This window comes from Aotus nancymaae, unplaced genomic scaffold (assembly GCF_030222135.1).
Source record: "Aotus nancymaae isolate 86718 unplaced genomic scaffold, 86718_ANA_hifiasm-v0.15.2.pri h1tg000058l, whole genome shotgun sequence".
NCBI classification, from domain to species: Eukaryota; Metazoa; Chordata; class Mammalia; order Primates; family Aotidae; genus Aotus; species Aotus nancymaae.
Window position 1 is genome coordinate 35,048,291 of NW_026988472.1, and position 17,383 is coordinate 35,065,673.

Consider the following 17,383-nt stretch of genomic DNA (forward strand, 5'->3'; position numbering starts at 1 on the left):
AACTTTCGCCTCTTGGGTTCAAGAGATTCTCCTGCCTCAGCCTCCCAAGTAGCTGGGATTACAGGCATGCACCACCATGCCCGGCTAATTTTGTATTTTTAGTAGAGACGGGGTTTCTCCATGTTGGTCGGGCTAGTCTCGAACTTCCGACCTCAGGTGATCTGCCTGCCTCGGCCTCCCAAAGTGCTGGGATTACAGGCATGAGCCACTGTGCCTGGCCTGAGCCATCCTGCCTGGCCTTGTATCTTTCTTTTCTAAAAGTTGCAGCTTGATTGACCAATTGGAAAATATGTCCTCTTTTCTCATAACACGTGCTTAGCCATGCAAATTGCTGTTTTGTACACTTGTAGCCCTTGAGAGATGATGTAGGGGGCTGAAAATGTCTTGGCTGGGTTTTAGGGGCCTTGGATTATAGTTCTGGCTCTGCCACTATGGCCTTAGGCAAGTCTTTTAAGTTCACTAAGTCATATTTTCCTTATTAAAAACATTGTTTGTTTTTGTTTTGTTTTGTTTTTGAGACGGAGTTTTGTGCTTGTTGCCCAGGCTGGAGTGCAATGGCACCATCTCGGCCCACTGCAACCTCTGCCTCCTGGGTTCAAGTGATTCTCCTGCCTCAGCCTCCAGAGTAGCTGGGATTACAGGCACGGGCTACCATGCCTGGCCAATTTTCTACTTTTAGTAGAGACAGGGTTTTTCCAGGTTGGTCAGGCTGGTCTCGAACTCCCAACCTCAGGTGATTCCCCCATGTTGGCCTCCCATAGTGAGCCACCGTGTCTGGCCTGTTTGTTTGGTTTTTGAGATATAGTCTTGCTCTATCACCCAGGCTGGAATGCCATTACAGTTCACTGCAGCTTAGACCTCCTGGGCTCATGTGATCCTCCTATTTCAGCCTCTCAAGTAGCTGGGACCACAGGTGTGCACCACCATGCCTGACTAATTTTTGTACTTTTTGTAGACACAAGGTATCGTGATGGGCTCAAGTGATCCTCCTGACTTGGCCTTCCCAATTTTTGAGATTATAGGTGCGAGCCACCATGCCCAGCCTCATTGTTAAAAAAGTTGTAAAAAAATTTATAAAAACATTTGTATATGAGGAGAGGAAAGAAGGAATAGGACGGTTTTCTAGGTCCCGTAGAGCTCTGAAATGTAAAGTTTGTATCATTGGTGAGCTGAGTCCAGCGAAGTTGTTTTATGTCTTGATCCCACTTCTTTCCTCACCTCCACCCCCAATCAAATGATGATAGACAATGTGGGGTCAGATAATCAGGTAGTGTTACATGAAATCTCAGGAAACCACTTTTTTTTTTTGAGCTGGAGTCTCACTCTGTCACCCAAGCTAGAGCACAGTGGCACTGTCCTGGCTCACTGCAACCTCCACCTCCCGGCTTCAAGCAGTTTTCGTGCCTCAGCCTCCCAAGTAGCTGGGATTACAGGCGCCCGCCACCACACCTGGCTAATTTTTGTTGTTGTTGTTGTTGTTCTATTTTTAGTAGAGACAGTGTTTTGCCATGTTGGCCGGGCTGGTATTGACCTCCTGGCCTCAGCTGATCCACCCACCTTGGCCTCCCAAAGTTCTGGAATTACAGGCATCAGCTAGTGCACCTGGCTGAGAAAACCACATTTTAAAAATGGACTTGAGGTAGTCTCCTGAGCTACTAGGTACAACTGTTTATGGAGCAATATTTTTTTTTTTGAGACGGAGTCTGGCTCTGTTGCCTAGGCTGGAGTGCTGCGGCACAATCTCGGCTCACTGCAACGTCCGTCTCCTGGGTTCAAGCGATTCTCCTGCCTCAGCCTCTCGAGTAGCTGAAACTACAGGTGTCCACCACTGCGTGCTAGCTAATTTTTGTATTTTTAGTAGAGACAGGATTTCACCATGTTGGCCAGGCTGGTCTCGAACTCCTGATCCTAGGTGATCCACTCGCCTCGGTCTCCCAAAGTGCTGGGATTACAGGTGTGAACCACTGTACCTGGCCGCAATACTATTTTTAATTGGGTTTTTAATCCAGTAGACGTTTACATTAATTGCTCATTTTCTGTCCTTTTTCTGAACTGGCAGTCTGCATGTTGACCTGGAGATTGGCCCCCAAGCGTGGGGCTTCCATGTATCTGGGAGTGCAGTTATGCCCGCTGTGTTTGCAGTTAGACTTGAGGGACATTCACAGCTCCAGGGACTTGCACCAGTGCTTTCCCCAGGTTCTCAGGCCTCATGGGCTCAACAGCATGGACGTCCACTTACTGAGGTTCATCTGGCTACTACTGCCTTTGAATGTCCAACCTGCCACCAGAGATCAATGCCGAGTTCCCTGATATGGCACTCTTCCTCAAGGAGACCCACAAGCTACTTGGCAAGTTGGTGACATTGGACCCCTATTACTTTAGAAGGGCCAGAGATTTAAAAAATATGTATGTGTGTATATATATATATATATATATTTATTTATTTATTGAGATGGAATCTCCTCTATCACCCACATTGGAATGCAGTGGCCCAGTCTCAGTTCACTGCAACCTCTACCTCCCGGGTTGAAGAGATTCTTCTGCCTCAGCTTCCTGAGCAACTGGGATTACAGGCACATGCTACCACGCATGGCTAATTTTTTTTTTTTTGAGACGGTTTCTCACTCTGTTGCCCAGGCTGGAGTGCAGTGGCATGATCTCGGCTCACTGCAACCTCTGCCTCCCAGGTTCAAGCAATTCTCCTGCCTCAGCCTCCCCAGTAGCTGGAACTACGAGCATATGCCACCACGCCAGGTTAATTTTTTGTATTTTTAGTAGAGACCAGTTTCACCGTGTTAGCCAGGATGGTCTCGATCTCCCGACCTCGTGATCCACCCACCTCAGCTTCCCAAAGTGCTGGGATTACAGGTGTGAGCCACTGCACCTGAGAAGGGCCAGAGATTTGCTCTCACAGGAATCAATACTTTCTCTGAGTATGACTTTGCCTTTCCTACCTGTAGGAGTCTCGGCACACTGCGACCTCCGTCTCCAGGGTTCAAGCGATTCTCCTGTCTCAGTCTCTGGAGTAGCTGGGACTACAGGCATGTGCCACCACACCTGGCTAATTTTTTGTATTTTTAGTAGACACGGGGTTTCACCATGTTGGCCAGACTGGTCTCAAACTCCTGACCTCAGGTGATCTACCCACCACAGCTTCCCAAAGTGCTGGGATTACAGGCCTGAGCCACCTGTTCTTAAGCAATTCTCCCACCTCAGTCTCCCAAAGTGCTGGGATACTGCTTCCAGCCTTGTTATTTGATGTTATTGTTCTGCTTGTAATAATGACATTAATAATATCTTATGTATCTGTCAATGCATGATTAGGTAACTTTTAATTACACAATTGATACCATCTCTGTTACCCTGAGACCATATTGAAATAGAACTAATGGAACATAACAGGAAACAACAAGGTTGGGCAGAGAATCTGTTACTTAAGATCAGTGATTCTCACTACTATACAATTGTTGTACGTTTCCTGATCTGGTTTTGTGACCACTTCCCCTTCCTTCCCCACTATCCAAAATGTGGTAGAGCATCTATGCTTGACAATAACGACAACAACAACACACACAGAAATCAGAGTTGCTAAGCTGTTTAAGAATTTTTTTTTTTTGAGATGGAATCTTGCTCTGTTGCCAGGCTGGAGTGCAGTGGTGGGATCTCAGCTCACTGCAACCTCTGCCTCCCTGGTTCAAGAGATTCTCCTGCCTCAGCCTCCCGAGTAGCTGGGCTTACAGGTGCATGCCATCATGCCTGGCTAATTTTTGTATTTTTAGTAGAGATGGGGTTTCACCATGTTGGCCAGGATGGTCTCGATGTGTTGACCTCGTGATCCACCCGCCTCGGCCTCCCAAAGTGCTGTGATTACAGGCATGAGCCACCGTGCCCCGCGGCTGTTTTAAGAAATTTATGCATGTTGACACTTGAGATAGTAAGAGACTCGTGGATGAATGCTGGGCAGGCTGGGTCTAGCAGGGGTTCCTTGAAGTTAGAACTAAAGTAGATGGGCTAAGTGATGTGCTCATTTTTTTCCTCTTTAACGTCTGTAGTGGACATCTACGTGGTTGGCTGCTCCGCACGCCTTTTGTTTTCTTTCCTTTTTTTTTTTTTTTGAGACAGAGTTTCACTCTGTCACCCAGGCTGGAGTGCAATGGCTCGATCTTGGCTCACTGCAACCTCTGGCTCCCAGGTTCAAGCGATTTTCCTACCTTAGCCTCCCAAGTAGCTGGGATTACAGGCATGCGCCACCACACCCAGCTAATTTTTTGTTTTTAGTAGAGATGGCGGCGGTGGGGGGGGTGTCCTTACCACTTTGGCCAGGCTGGTATCGAACTCCTAATCTCAGGTGATCCGCTCACCTTAGCCTCCCAAAGTGCTGGGATTATAGGCGTGAGCCACTGCGCCCAGCCTCGGTATTCCTTTTCTAAGAAGGTGCTCCGTATCCCCATCTGTGTGGTTACTTATGGAAATAACCGTGTTGGTGGATTGTGACCCAGTACCTGGCCATGAGTCTGGGTGATGGGGTTCCTGGTAAGTCAGGGCAAGGGTTCCTTCCCCCAACTGTATAGTTGACTAGTCCAGGAGTGTGTAACTGACCCCAACTGGACCAATGACTCTCTTCTCAGAACTTTTTTGTACTTGGGCTGTAGAAATTTGGGTCAGTTTGTACATGTGTGGCTGTAAGATGTAAAGTTCAAGAGCTACTTTTTTTTTTAGACAGAGTCTTGCTCTGTCACCCAGGCTGGAGTGCAATGGCACGATCTTGGCTCACTGCAACCTCTAATTCCTGGGTTCAAGCAGTTCTCCTGCCTCAGCCTCCTGAGTAGCTGAGATTACAGGTGCCTACTACCATGCCTATCTAATTTTTTGTATTTTTAGTAGAGATGGGGTTTCACCATGTTGGCCAGGCTGGTCTCAAACTCCTGACCTCAGGTGATCCGCCTGCCTCAGCTTCCCAAAATGAATGCTGAGATTACAAGCGTGAGTCACCGCGCCTGGTCAAAGTTCAGGAGCTTCTATTGCCATATGGAGAATGCCATTACTTAGAGAGAAAAAATAATGAAGCCAGTATGCAAAGGAGAAGCAAAGATAAGCAATAGAGAGAAGGCATCTGCATGGCATTGAGGCTCTGGTTTCAGCTGTTCCAGCCAAAATCGATGCTGTTTATTACATTGATGAAAATTTGTCTTTATAATTTGGAAATTGATGGAAGATGACTTGATTGCAGGAAAAGCTATAAACTGTACCTACCTATTATACCATTTACAAAAAATTCTCTCTTGTGCATATTTTTTCTCCCTGAGCCTCCTATTGCTTCAACAAAAAGTTCAAGTAAAAAGAAGAACAAAAATAGTATAATTCAGTACAATATTTATTGTTCTTTGTGTTAGGTGTGGTAGAGTATGAAGAAGTATGGCTGACACAAAACCAACTAGACAATCACTGAAAAGGTACAATGTGAACAAATATGAAGGAGAGATCCTCGCAGGCTAAAAGGGGAGTCTTCCAGCTGTGGGACTGATAAAAGCAGGGAAAATTCGGTAGAAAGCCAAAGACCATGCTCCATGTGTAACTCATGAAGTGATTCAAAACAGAAAGCTAGCTTAATTCAAATCAATGCATTTTTACTAAGTATGGGGTACTGCGAAAAAGCATACAGCCCTTGCCTTTTAGGAAACTGCCATCTTTAGAGGTAAAGCAAGACTTGCATATATTCTCAAAAGATCCCCATTACCTTATTTCCCCTTTAAACCGCTTCACCATATTTGAAATCACGTTATTTGCTAACTTGTTTGCTGATTTGTTTTCCTTCCTTATCAATAGCCCCTTAAGGGCAGGGATTTTTGTCCTTCTTTGTTTTTGGAACCCCAGCCTCTGCCATAGTGCCTGGCACAATGCAAACTGCTCAATAAGAATTCATTAAAAGAAATGGAGAATTACGTCGTAGGGTGAAATCATCTTAAACTCTCTGGCCTTGAACCTCTCTAGCTCGGCCAAGATGTCAAACATTAGGGGTTAGGCCGAAAAGAGAAGAGGAACAATTTTTTCCCTTTAGGTCAGTGGTTCTTAGCTTTTGTTTACATTAGCATCACCTGGGGGCATCTTTAGACATCATCCCGAAGCCCAGAGAGCGCCCAGAGAGCACCCAGGACTAAACCAGAATCTCCAGTCAGTGGGTGTCAAGCATCAGTATTTTTTTTTGTTTTTTGAGACAGAGTCTCCTTCTGTCACCCAAACTGGAGTGCAGTGGTGCGATCTCGGCTCACCGCAACCTCCGTCTTCCGGGTTCAAGCGATTCTCTTGCTTGTCTCTCGAGTAGCTGGGATTACAGGCGTCTGCCACCATGCCTGGCTAATTTTTGTATTTTTCAGTAGAGAGGAGGTTTCGCCATGTTGGCCAGGGTGGTCTCGAACTCCTGACATCAGGTGATCTGCCCGCCTAGGCCTCCCAAAGTGCTGGGATTACAGACGTGAGCCCCCGCGCCCGGCGAAGCATCAGTACTTTGTAAAGCTGCCCAGAAAATTCCAAAGTGCAGCCGAGGCCAAGAACAGTCGGAGACAAGGCGCAGGGGTCAAGGATAAAGGAGATAGATTCCACCGAGCAGGGCCGCGCCTCTTCTCGGCGTCGCGCCCTGGCGGTGCTGCGTGATTGGTTTACTCAACCGAGAATGGGCTGGCCTCGCTCTAACAACACGCCCCGCACAGATTGAGTGGGAAGCTCCGCAGCGGCGGACTCCAGCCTCACGCCAATGAACGGGTAGGATATGCCCAGGACAGCGCGGCCCCGCCCCCGGACGCCGAGGCCCCACCCCCGGACGCTGCGGACCCGCTCCCGGACACAGTGGTCCGGCGCCCGGGTGGTTTCTCGGCCAGGGCGCGGTCGGAGGAGTGGGGCTCAATTTGGTGCTCGTGCTCGTGCTCGCGCTCGCACCCGCTGCCGTTTTATCGCCTGTTTCCCTCCGCCGACCAGCGCGCGGGGCCCGGTTCTCCATCGTGCGCACAGCAGCCTAACGCAATGAGGCGGGCAGCACTGCGGTAGGTGGCGGGGCGTGGAAGGGGCTGCCAGGGCGGTAGCCTGGGGCGCCCCCTCTTCCCTCTGAGCTCCAGGCTAACCCCGGCGGAAGAAGTGGGCCGGGGCGGGTGGAATAACGTGTGGACACTTGGGCTCGATGATAAGGGGCGCTCGCTCACTGGGCCGGACATGGGCCCGCCGGCCTTGGGGTGGGAGAACCTCGCCCACGTTTTGGCGACTTCTGGCACTGAGTTGACATTAAAAGCAAAGCAGCAGTTTTAAGGGAGGAAGTTGGGTGTTCCCTGAAATTCCTTTCTCCTTGCTCATCAGGGATGTGGTTGGCAGCCGCTTTGGGGTAGCCCCTTGTCAGATAGTATTTGGAGTTCCACATTGCCTCTAGCCCTTCATCCTCCTTTGGAGAACATTTTTAGGATTAAATGCTTGACCTGTTTGGGCTCTGACCTAAGTTTGTTGTAACATTGGCAGAGATTGCAAGGCACCATTTGGCTCTCAGGACCTTAGTTAGTTAGGACTGTGTCTAGGGCCCTGGTGCCGATTTGAACTTTACCTTTAATGAGCCACAAAGCCCGTATAAGAGGCGGGATGCTTTGATTGGGCCACGTGAGGGGGATGCCTTTTTGTATATGTAATCTTCCCAGCTGGCACAGTTAAGGCCTGAGGGCCTTAGACTCCAGAGCGTGTCTGGCTCTCTCTAATCCCTTTCACCCCAGCATGCCAGTCTGTCCAAGTTTTCTGCCTGACTGGATCCCAGGGGGCTCACATCTACTCCAGTTCATGAAGTTATCTTGCTACCAGTGGGCCTGTCCCCCGATGTGACTCATAGTGCTTTTGACTCACACTGATCCCGTCAATTCTCTTGGGGGTCCTGGATGTCTCTCAGGGTTCCTGAGGACTTTGTTATCAGTTGTAAGGGTTCTGTCTGTCTTGTTTATAGTACTTAAAAAAAAGGCCTTGGTTAAACTATTTGAAGACAGACTGAAAGTTATTATGAGAGGGGCCGCAGTTGGCTTTAGCTTGCAATGTGAAAAATCTTCTACAAAAGCTCCGTGGTCTTGTTCAAGTACTTTCTCTCATAACGCCGTATTCCTTTCTTGAAAGTTATATTGAGGCCGGGTGTGGTGGTGCACATCTGTAGTCCCAGCACTTTGGGAGACTGAGGTGGATGGATCACTTGAGGCCAGGAGTTCGAGACCAGCCTGGCCAACATGGCGAAACCCCTGTCTCTACTAAAAATACAAAAATTAGCAGGGCGTGGTGGTACACATCTGTAGTCCCAGCTACTTTGGAGGCTGAGTCAGTAGAATCGCTTAAACCAGAAGGTGGAGGCTGCAGTGCGTGGAGATCGCGCCCTTGCACTCCAGCCTGGACGACACAGTGAGACCCCGTTTCAAACAAACAAAAAACTATTGAACCTTAAGCAGATAATCTGTCAGTGTCTAGTGAGAGGAGGAATTCACAAATGAATACAGACTGAAATGATTAGGTGGGCAACCTTTATAGCTTCTTTTTTAGACTTGCAAGAGGCTCTTGACTTTGTGTAGTCTCTAAATAGATGTTATTTCCTCAGAGTGAAGGGCATGTGAGTAGCATCGCCTGTTATTGCACTGAAAACTCTTCCTTGCCACCTGCTCTAAGCTTGGGACCTAGGGCTGAGTCAAGACATTTGTTCATGTTGGCCAGGACAGTCTCAATCTCTTGAGCTCGTGATTTGCCCGCCTTGGCCTCCCAAAGTGCTGGGATTACAGGCATGAGCCACCGCGCCTGGCCGCCCTCAGTTTCTTAAGGAGGTTGGTTTGAATCAGAATCTTCAAATATAGAGGGACATGGGAATATCAAAAAGGGTCTGTGCACCCCCTGAAATAGTATATACCATTTTGTGTGTGAGCAAAACTGTATTCCAACTCTCCCCGTGCCTGCTTGAAGTTCACAGTTTCCATCAGATTATCTGTAGATAGGATGCCAAATGTAGTGAAAAGTTACCATTACATGCCAGGGATGGTGGCTTACGGCTGTAATCCCAGCACTCTGGGAGGCCGAAGCGGGTGGATCACTTGAGGTCAGGAGTTCAAAACCAGTTTGGTCAACATGGTGAATCCCCATCACTACTAAAAATGCAAAAACTAGCCGGGCATGGTGGTACACAGCTGTAATCCCAGCTGCTTGGGAGGCTGAGGCATGAAATCGCTTGAACTCAGGAGGTGGAGGTTGCAGTGAGCCATGATCGCACCACTACACTCCAGCCTGGGTGACAGAGTGAGACTCTGTCTCAAAAAAAAAACAAAACGTTACCATTACCCAAATACTCCCAAATACTATGTTAGCAGTGTGATATAGATTTACTATTACCAATATGCTATTGGTATAAGCAACGTTGTTAAAGTATTCAAATTATGCCTTTGTTGTGCCACAGGAATGTATTTCCGAATTTCATAAGGCAGCATGCAAAGAATGGGGCTCTAGGACCACAATTTTCCAAAAAAATTGGCCCAAGTTCTCCATATTCATTAATTCCCTTCTTTTCTGCCCTCATTTGATTCTGTGTTTGGCAGTGGTCCATGATAGTGCCCGGCTTAGGCTAAGTTTTTGGTTCTTTCTTTCCTTTTTTTTTTTGAGATGGAGTTTCACTTTTGTTCCCCAGGCTGGAGTGCAATGGCCAGATCTCGGCTCACTGCAACTTCTGCCTCCTAGTTTCAAGTGATTCTCCAGCCTCAGCCTCCCGAGTAGCTAGGATTACAGGTGCCCGCCACCATGCCCAGCTAATTTTTGTATTTTTAATAGAGACTGGGTTTCACCATGTTGGCTAGGCTGGTCTTGAAATCCTGACATCAGGTGATTAGCCGGCCTTGGCTTTGCAAAGTGCTGGGATTACAGGCGTGAGGTACCACACCTGGCCCTTTTTTTTTTTTCTTTTTGAGACAGAATCTTGCTCTTTTACCCAGTCTGAAGTGCAGTGGTGCAGTCATGGCTCACTGCAGCCTCAACCTTCCTGGGGATCAAGTGATCCTCCCACCTCAGCCTTCTGAGTAGCGGGGACCACAGGTATGTACCACTATGCCTGGCTAATATTTTAAAATATTTTTGTAGAGATGGAATCTCCATATGTTGCCCATGCTGGTCTCAAGTGATCCTCCCACCTTGGCCTCCCAAAGTGCTGGGATTACAGGCATGAGCCATTGTGCCCAGCCTGGTTCTTGCTTTTTGATTTTTAAGGGAGACTTTGGAGAAGCATGACTTTCTGGAATAATAATAACTGGAGTTTTTTTAGGGCTTGGCAGTATATTAGATACGCTCTTCTAGACATGCCCTTCAGGGTTTAATATGTGTTAATTCCTTTATTCTTTTGACAATCCTATAGGATAGGTACTATTATTATCCCCATTTTACAGATTAGGAGACTGAGGATCAGGGAGGTTAGGTAACTTGTCTAAGGTCACTCAGCTGACAAGCAGCATGATCGGGCTCTTTTTTTTTTGTGATGGAGTCTCGCTCTGTTGCCCAGGCTGGAGTGCAGGGGTGCGATCTCGGCTCACTGCAGCCTCTGCCTCCTGGGTTGAAGCAATTCTCCTGCTTCAGCCTCCTGAGTAGCTGGGACTGCAAGTGCCTGCCACCATGCCCAGCTAATTTTTGTATTTTTAGTAGAGATGGGGTTTCACCATGATGGCCAGGCTGGTCTCAAACTCTTGACCTCAAGTGATGTACGTGCTTTGGCCTTCCAAAGTGCTGGAATTACAGGCGTGAGCCACTGCGCACAGCCTTTGGGCTCTTAACTCCTGTACTATATTGCCTCACACAGGCAGGATGGAATGATTTTCATCCCTCTTCAGAAAATGCTGCTTCTTAGGGTAGGAGAACAGTTTCTGTGCATATGTGTATTTATTCAGATATGTGAGACTGGTTATATAGCTCCTGTTAGTGATACGTATTCAAGGTATTCAGCCATTCAGAATCAAGTCCCATTTCTTATATTGGATACATTTAACGTATCTATTATAGTTGCTATTAATGTGTTGGAGGCGTGATTTTTTTTTTTCTCTTTCAGCTAATGGTAGCAATAGAAAGGATTAGCTTTTTCCAGTGTGTTTTTTAAAACCAGATATATTCAGTTGTAGAATGCTAGTTTCTTTTTTTTAGATGGAGTCTCACTCTGTTGCCCAGGCTGGAGTGCAATGGTGCCATTTTGGCTCACTGCAACCTCCACCTTCTGGGTTCAAGTGATTCTCCTGCCTCAGCCTCCCAAGTAGCTGGGACTACAGGTGTGCACCACCATGCCTGGCTAATTTTTATATTTTTAGTAGAGACATGGTTTCACTATGTTGGCCAGGCTGATCTCAGACTCCTGACCTCAGGTGATCCACCTGCCTTAGCCTCCCAAAGTGTTAGGATTACAGGCGTGAGCCAGCGCGCTCGGCCGCTTGTGTCTGAGATGGAAGAATGAAGGAATACATACTCTGTTTCCTTCAGTAAGGCGTGTGAACCTACAGAAGATTCACAGAGTGAAATAATGAAAAAAACGGAAAACTCAAATTATGTTCTGAGAAAATGCAGATTAGATGACCAAAAACAAAAAGACAAATATTAATCTACATACAAAAGTACAAGAATGGAATATTTATTGTGAAAAAGTAAAGCTAAAATATATGAGAGAGGCTTGTTAGCTGTATGACTGAAGAGTAAACAGAGATCTAAAATCCCAAACCCTCCAGCAAGAATTTTGGTCTTAGTGGACCAGCAGGGATTGTGTTGCAACCAAGTTAGATGACTGGGTGAGGCCGCGTGCGGTGGCTCACGCCTGTAATCCCAGCACTTTGGGAGGCCGAGGCGGGCAGATCACGAGGTCAGGAGTTCGAGACCAGTCTGGCCAACATAGTGAAATCCCATCTCTATTAAAAATACAAAACATTATCTGGGTGTGGTGGTGTGTGCCTGTAATCCCAGCTACTCGGGAGGCTGAGGCAGGAGAATCGCGTGAAGCTAGGAGGTGGCGGTTGCAGTGAGCCAAGATAGTGCCATTGCACTCCAGCCTGGGCTACAAGAGCGAAACTCCGTCTCAAAAAAAAAAAAAAAAAAAAAAGACTGGGTGATTAAGAAGTCCAATTAGCCAGTGAGCATGTGCTCATATTTCTGTGTTCTATGCAATTAGATGAGTTGACTTGGTGAAAGGATAAGGATTTCTAGCAGCACAGTTTCAAAACTGCATGTGAACTTTACAGAATACTGTAAATACTGAGAGACTTTCTCTGCTGTCATTCAGAAGAGAAATCAATAGTAGCTTGGTCTCTAAAGAAAACTAAAAATATCCTTTTTTTTTGTTATTGCTTATTTTCACGTTAGGTAGTAAGAATTTACTAGTAAATTGAACTAGAATGAGTGACAGTATCTGAGTTTTTTTTTTTTTTTTTGATACAGAGTCTCTCTCTGTTACCCAGACTGGAGTGCAGTGGCGTGTTCTCGGCTCACTGCAATCTCCATCTCCCGGTTCAAGTGATTCTCCTGCCTCAGCCGCCCAAGTAGCTGGGATTACAGGCGCCCACCACCACACCCAGCTAATTTTTGTATTTTTAGTACAGGTAGGGTTTCACCATGTTGACCAGGCTGGTCTCAAACTCCTGACCTCAAGTGATCCGGCTGCCTTGGCCTCCCAAAGTGCTGGATTGCAGGCATGAGCCACTGTGCTCGGCCTGTGGGTTCTTGATCTGTTCAATGCCTTGCCTTCTTCAACTATGCTCTCACAGATCAGTTTGTTAATCTGTGATATTGTCTGTGTGCTACCCCTGACATAATATTGTGTGATTAGGAGTCAACATTTAAGCAGTAGTGAACCAAAATCAACTTACTTTGGGAGAGTAGGTCAGGCACATTTAGGTAGATAGCTTTTATTTTTTATTTTTTTTGAAGCAGGGTCTCATGTTGCCTAGGCTGGAGTACAGTGGTGCAGGCTTGGCTCACTGCAGCCTCGACCTCCTGGGTTCAAGTGATCCTCTCACCTGAGCCTCTGAGTAGCTGGGACCACAGGTGCATGCCACCACACCTGGCTAATTTTTGTATTTTTTGTAGAGATGGGGTTTTGCCACATTGCCCAGGCTGGTCTTGAATTCCTGGGCTCAAGCTATCCACCCTCCTCAGCCTCCCAAAGTGCTGGGATTACAGGCATGTGCCACCGTGGCCAGTAGATAGCTTCTATTTCATTGTGTTGGGACTCTAGAAAATTTCTGTGTAAGTTAAATAAATACTTTCTTTGCATCTGGAAAGGGTTAATTCAGTGTTCAAAGTTTACTTTATGATTAGGTTTATCTTAGTTATTGAGGAAATATGATGTGATAATAAAGGACAGAATAAATAGTTCATAATGAGTTTGCTCAGTTGTTTACCAAATCAATAATGGACTTCTGAAACTAATAAAATAGAAAGACCAATAATAAATCCATTAAACTTAGTTGCCATCTTTTATTTATTTTGTAGATAATTACCTAATTGGTCTCTGCTCTCAAGAAATGTTTGCTCTAGTTGGAGAGATGCTTTATGTAATAGCCTCATATGCAAATATATGTATACTTGTGAAACGACTGCAAAATCCTACAAGACAATATATACTAAGGGAGTGCTATGGCCAGGTACTCTGGGAGGAGGGTAGATCTTTGGGGTTGCTGGGGAATAAGCCATGGAATCTACTCTGTTTTATCTTGTTTTATAGGCTTTGTGCCTTGGGCAAGGGGCAGCTTACTCCTGGAAGAGGACTGACTCAAGGACCCCAGAACCCCAAGAAACAGGGAATCTTCCACATTCAAGAAGGCAAGCATGGTGTCTATGTTTTATGTCTATGTGCTGAAAAACCTTGTTTTACTTTTATTTGAGAGGTCTATAGAATGATAGTTTAGAGCAAATGAGGCATATTAAAGGTAGACCTTTCATAAATGTTTCTTGACAAAATGACCAGGATAGCTGCATAATATTAATAGCTTCGGGTAGAAGTCACATCCAGATTTTGAACTATTGTTCCTGGGAGCCTTGGGGACTGAGCTCTTTTAGTTAAGCGATTTCCACTTCCTGTGTGTAGGTTCTGAAGACATGGAAAAATGGAAAAAAAGAGATGGGCCTGTTAGCTGTACCAAGTAAACACTCCTAGTTCATAGTTATGTTCGAGGGATCCTGTTAGTCCATGTTTAATGAAAGTTAATTTCAATTACCAATATGATATGTGAACTATGGGCTGTCTTTATTAAACTAGGAGTATTCATTATAATTAAAATTGTGGCTTCTTTAAAGGGTCCAAATAAATTTATGTTATATATGTATATAAATATACATAAATAAAATTTAAAATTTTTTCCTTGGCCCTCACTACTTGCCTCTCTTCTTTTTTTTTTTTTTTGAGTCGGAGTCTCACTCTGTCGCCAGGACTGGAGTGCAATGGCGCAGTCTCAGCTCACTGCCACCTCCACCTCCTGGGTTCAGGCAATTCTCCTGCCTCAGCCTCCCTAGGAGCTGGGATTACAGGCGCCCACCACTATGCCCAGCTAATTTTTTGTATTTTTAGTAGAGACAGGGTTTCATCATGTTGGCCAGGCTGGTCTCGAACTCCTAACCTTGTGATTCACCCACCTCGGCCTCCCAAAGTGCTGGGATTATAGTCATGAGCCACTGCGCCTGGCCTACTTGCCTTTCTTCTTACACTGACTAAGCTAGTAGTAATTATTTTATGTCTGTGAGCATCAGTAGTTCGTGTACTATTTGAGGTACCTTCTGTCCATTCTTTTTTTTTTCTTTTTCGAGATGGTGCCTTGTTCTGTTGCCCAGGCTGGAGTGCAGTGGCAGGATCTTGGCTCAGTGTAACCTCTGCCTCTGGGGTTCAAGAGATTCTCCTGCTTGAGCCTCCTGAGTAGCTGGGATTACAGGCATGTGCCACCACACCCGACTAAGTTTTGTGTTTTTAGTGGAGACAGAGTTTCACTATGTTGGCCTGGCTGGTCTTGAACTCCTGGCCTCAAGTGATCTGCCTGTCTTGGCCTCCCAAAGTGCTGGAATTACAGGTGTGAGCCACCATGTGTGGCCTGCCCATTCTTTTTTTTTTTTTTTTTTGAGACAGAGTCTTGCTCTGTCGCCCAGGCTGGAGTGCAGTGGCCTGATCTTGACTCACTGCAGCCTCTTCCTCTCTGGTTTAAGCAATTCTCTGCCTTAGCCTCTCGAGTAGCTGGGATTACAGGTACCCGCTACCTTGCCAGGCTAATTTTTGTATTTTTAATAGAGATGGGGTTGCACCATGTTGGCCAGGCTGGTCTTGATCTCTTGACTTCATGATCCATGCACCTCGGTCCTGTCTATTCTTTTATTCAAGGAAGTTAGGAGGAAAAAATTAGAAATAATACTAAAGTAGTAATGGTTGTTGTTTGCAGTTCTCTATGATTTAATTGTAATTATATGCCAAATTTATAGGGTATCCATAATTGATAGAAAAGTCAACCATTGTTTCATGTTAAAATGCATGTTAAAATAAATCATATTTGGTTTTGATCATTTCGTTACTGAAGGACTGATAATTACTATAGATAATTTCCTATAACTGGAATATATATTTTGAAGTGCTAAGAAAAAACATGTGAACTCAAGACAGTATTTGAAATACTATAGAGTTATTTTTTACTTTCAAATTATTGCTGGTTTTCTAATTGATTTTCCCTTTATTCATATAGCATGTTCACCTATACATGTGAATCATGGTGTGTGTGGTAATTAGTATCAGCTTGTCTTTTAAGTGCTTGAATTTTGTAATTGCTAATATATGTTTGCACTTTTGGGCAGTGGCATTAACAAAAATTGCATTATTTGCCTTAGCTTGATATAAGTCTTTGCTTTATTTTACTGGCTTAAACTTTTCTAACAACCAGGAGACTATAAATATGAGAAATGAATTATAATGAGACTCAGGTTTGGATATTAGTATTAGTCCCTGAACTAAGTAATTTGATCTAATACTGTGTATAAGAAGATAGGTCGGGGCCGGGTGCGGTGGCGCAAACCTGTAATCCCAGCACTTTGGGAGGCCGAGGCAGGTGGATTACCTGAGGTCAGGAGTTCAAGACCAGCCTGACCAACACAGTGAAACCCTGTCTCTACTAAAAATACAAAATTAGCCAGGCATGGTGGTGTGTGCCTATAATCCTAGCTACTTGGGAGACTGAGGCAGGAGAATCGCTTGAACCTGGGAGGCAGAGGTTGCAGTGAGCCAAGACTACGCTATTGCACTCCAGGCTGGGCAGCAAGAGCGAAACTCCATCTCAAACAAAACTACAAAACTTAGCCGGATGTGGTGGCACAACACCTGTAATCCCAGCTACTCGGGAGAGTGAAGCAGGAGAATTGTTTGAACCTGGGAGGCAGAAGTTACAGTGAGCCAAGATTGTGCCACTGAACTCCAGTCTGGATGACAGAGCGAGACTCTGTCTTAAAAAGAAAAAAAAAGAAGATAGGTGGGAATCCCGTTCATATCTCCATCATAGTGGTTCTCATCGGACTAACACTCATACAGCCCCATTAAATGAATAATTGAAGTTATCCGTTTTTGTTTGTTTATACAAATGCTAGCGATTGGCACAAAGGTATTCATTTGTGCGCTAAGGAGACAGTATAGTTGTTTCAGGTTTTTAGGGAGCAGAGGCTCGATCCTGTCCCTGTGTTGTTTGTTGTGGCATTAAATGGAAATCTGTGGATCTTTAAATCTTTTGCATACGTGAATTGCTTTTCACAGTTCTTGAGCTCATTGCTATAATCTGTTTCTCATATTTCTTTGTTTCATGGAATGACCTGTTTATTTTTGTTTCAGTTCGAGATAAGTTGCGGGAGATAGTAGGAGCATCCACAAACTGGAGGTATGCATCTTTGTTTTCATTCATTCTTTTCATCCCCAAGGTATTATACTAGGCTGTATTTAGGCTCAGTTTATGGTCTCACAGTGGGAATGGGGAGCCCTGTGTTCAGAGATAGGTTGAAAGTATTTTGCTTGAGGGAAAAGGTCAACATTTCAACATACTCATCAGATGACACCTCGTTGTCGTGAAAGAATATGATTTACATATATTCTGCATTTTTCAGAGTGCATTTAGGTATATTACCTCACTGATTCTCAAAACTTGTGACATACTCATGACATATGTTCCTGTTCCTTTTTTACACATGAAACTGAAACTCAGAGATTGAATGATTAAATGTTAGGGTTTGGGACTTGAACTCAAGTCTCTTAGTTTCTCTGTTTCATGCAGCTTGACTCCTTTATTGCTTCTTGTCAGTTCAGAATTCGGTCTCCCATATTGTCTTTCTCTTTCTCATAATATTTCCTAGTTGTAAAATAGGATCA

General features: G+C 45.3%; 1 protein-coding gene across 8 annotated transcripts in view; it reads left to right on the forward strand.

The window, feature by feature from the left end:
• Positions 1 to 17,383, forward strand: part of ACOT9 (acyl-CoA thioesterase 9) — a 101,988-nt gene that overhangs the window by 53,981 nt on the left and 30,624 nt on the right. For 5 of the 8 annotated variants that reach the window (XM_064364454.1, XM_064364451.1, XM_064364452.1 and 2 more), the window contains 2 exons: positions 13,727 to 13,824; positions 16,853 to 16,898. Coding sequence is in view for 3 of the 8 variants with exons in the window: in XM_064364447.1 (XP_064220517.1) it covers positions 7,018 to 7,037; positions 13,727 to 13,824; positions 15,723 to 15,749; positions 16,853 to 16,898 (191 nt within the window). In the remaining 5 variants the exon portion in view is untranslated. Of the gene's footprint in view, positions 1 to 6,868; positions 7,038 to 13,522; positions 13,647 to 13,726; positions 13,825 to 15,722; positions 15,750 to 16,852; positions 16,899 to 17,383 lie in introns of those variants that run through there. The other 3 variants (XM_064364447.1, XM_064364448.1, XM_064364449.1) reach the window with 3 other exon arrangements.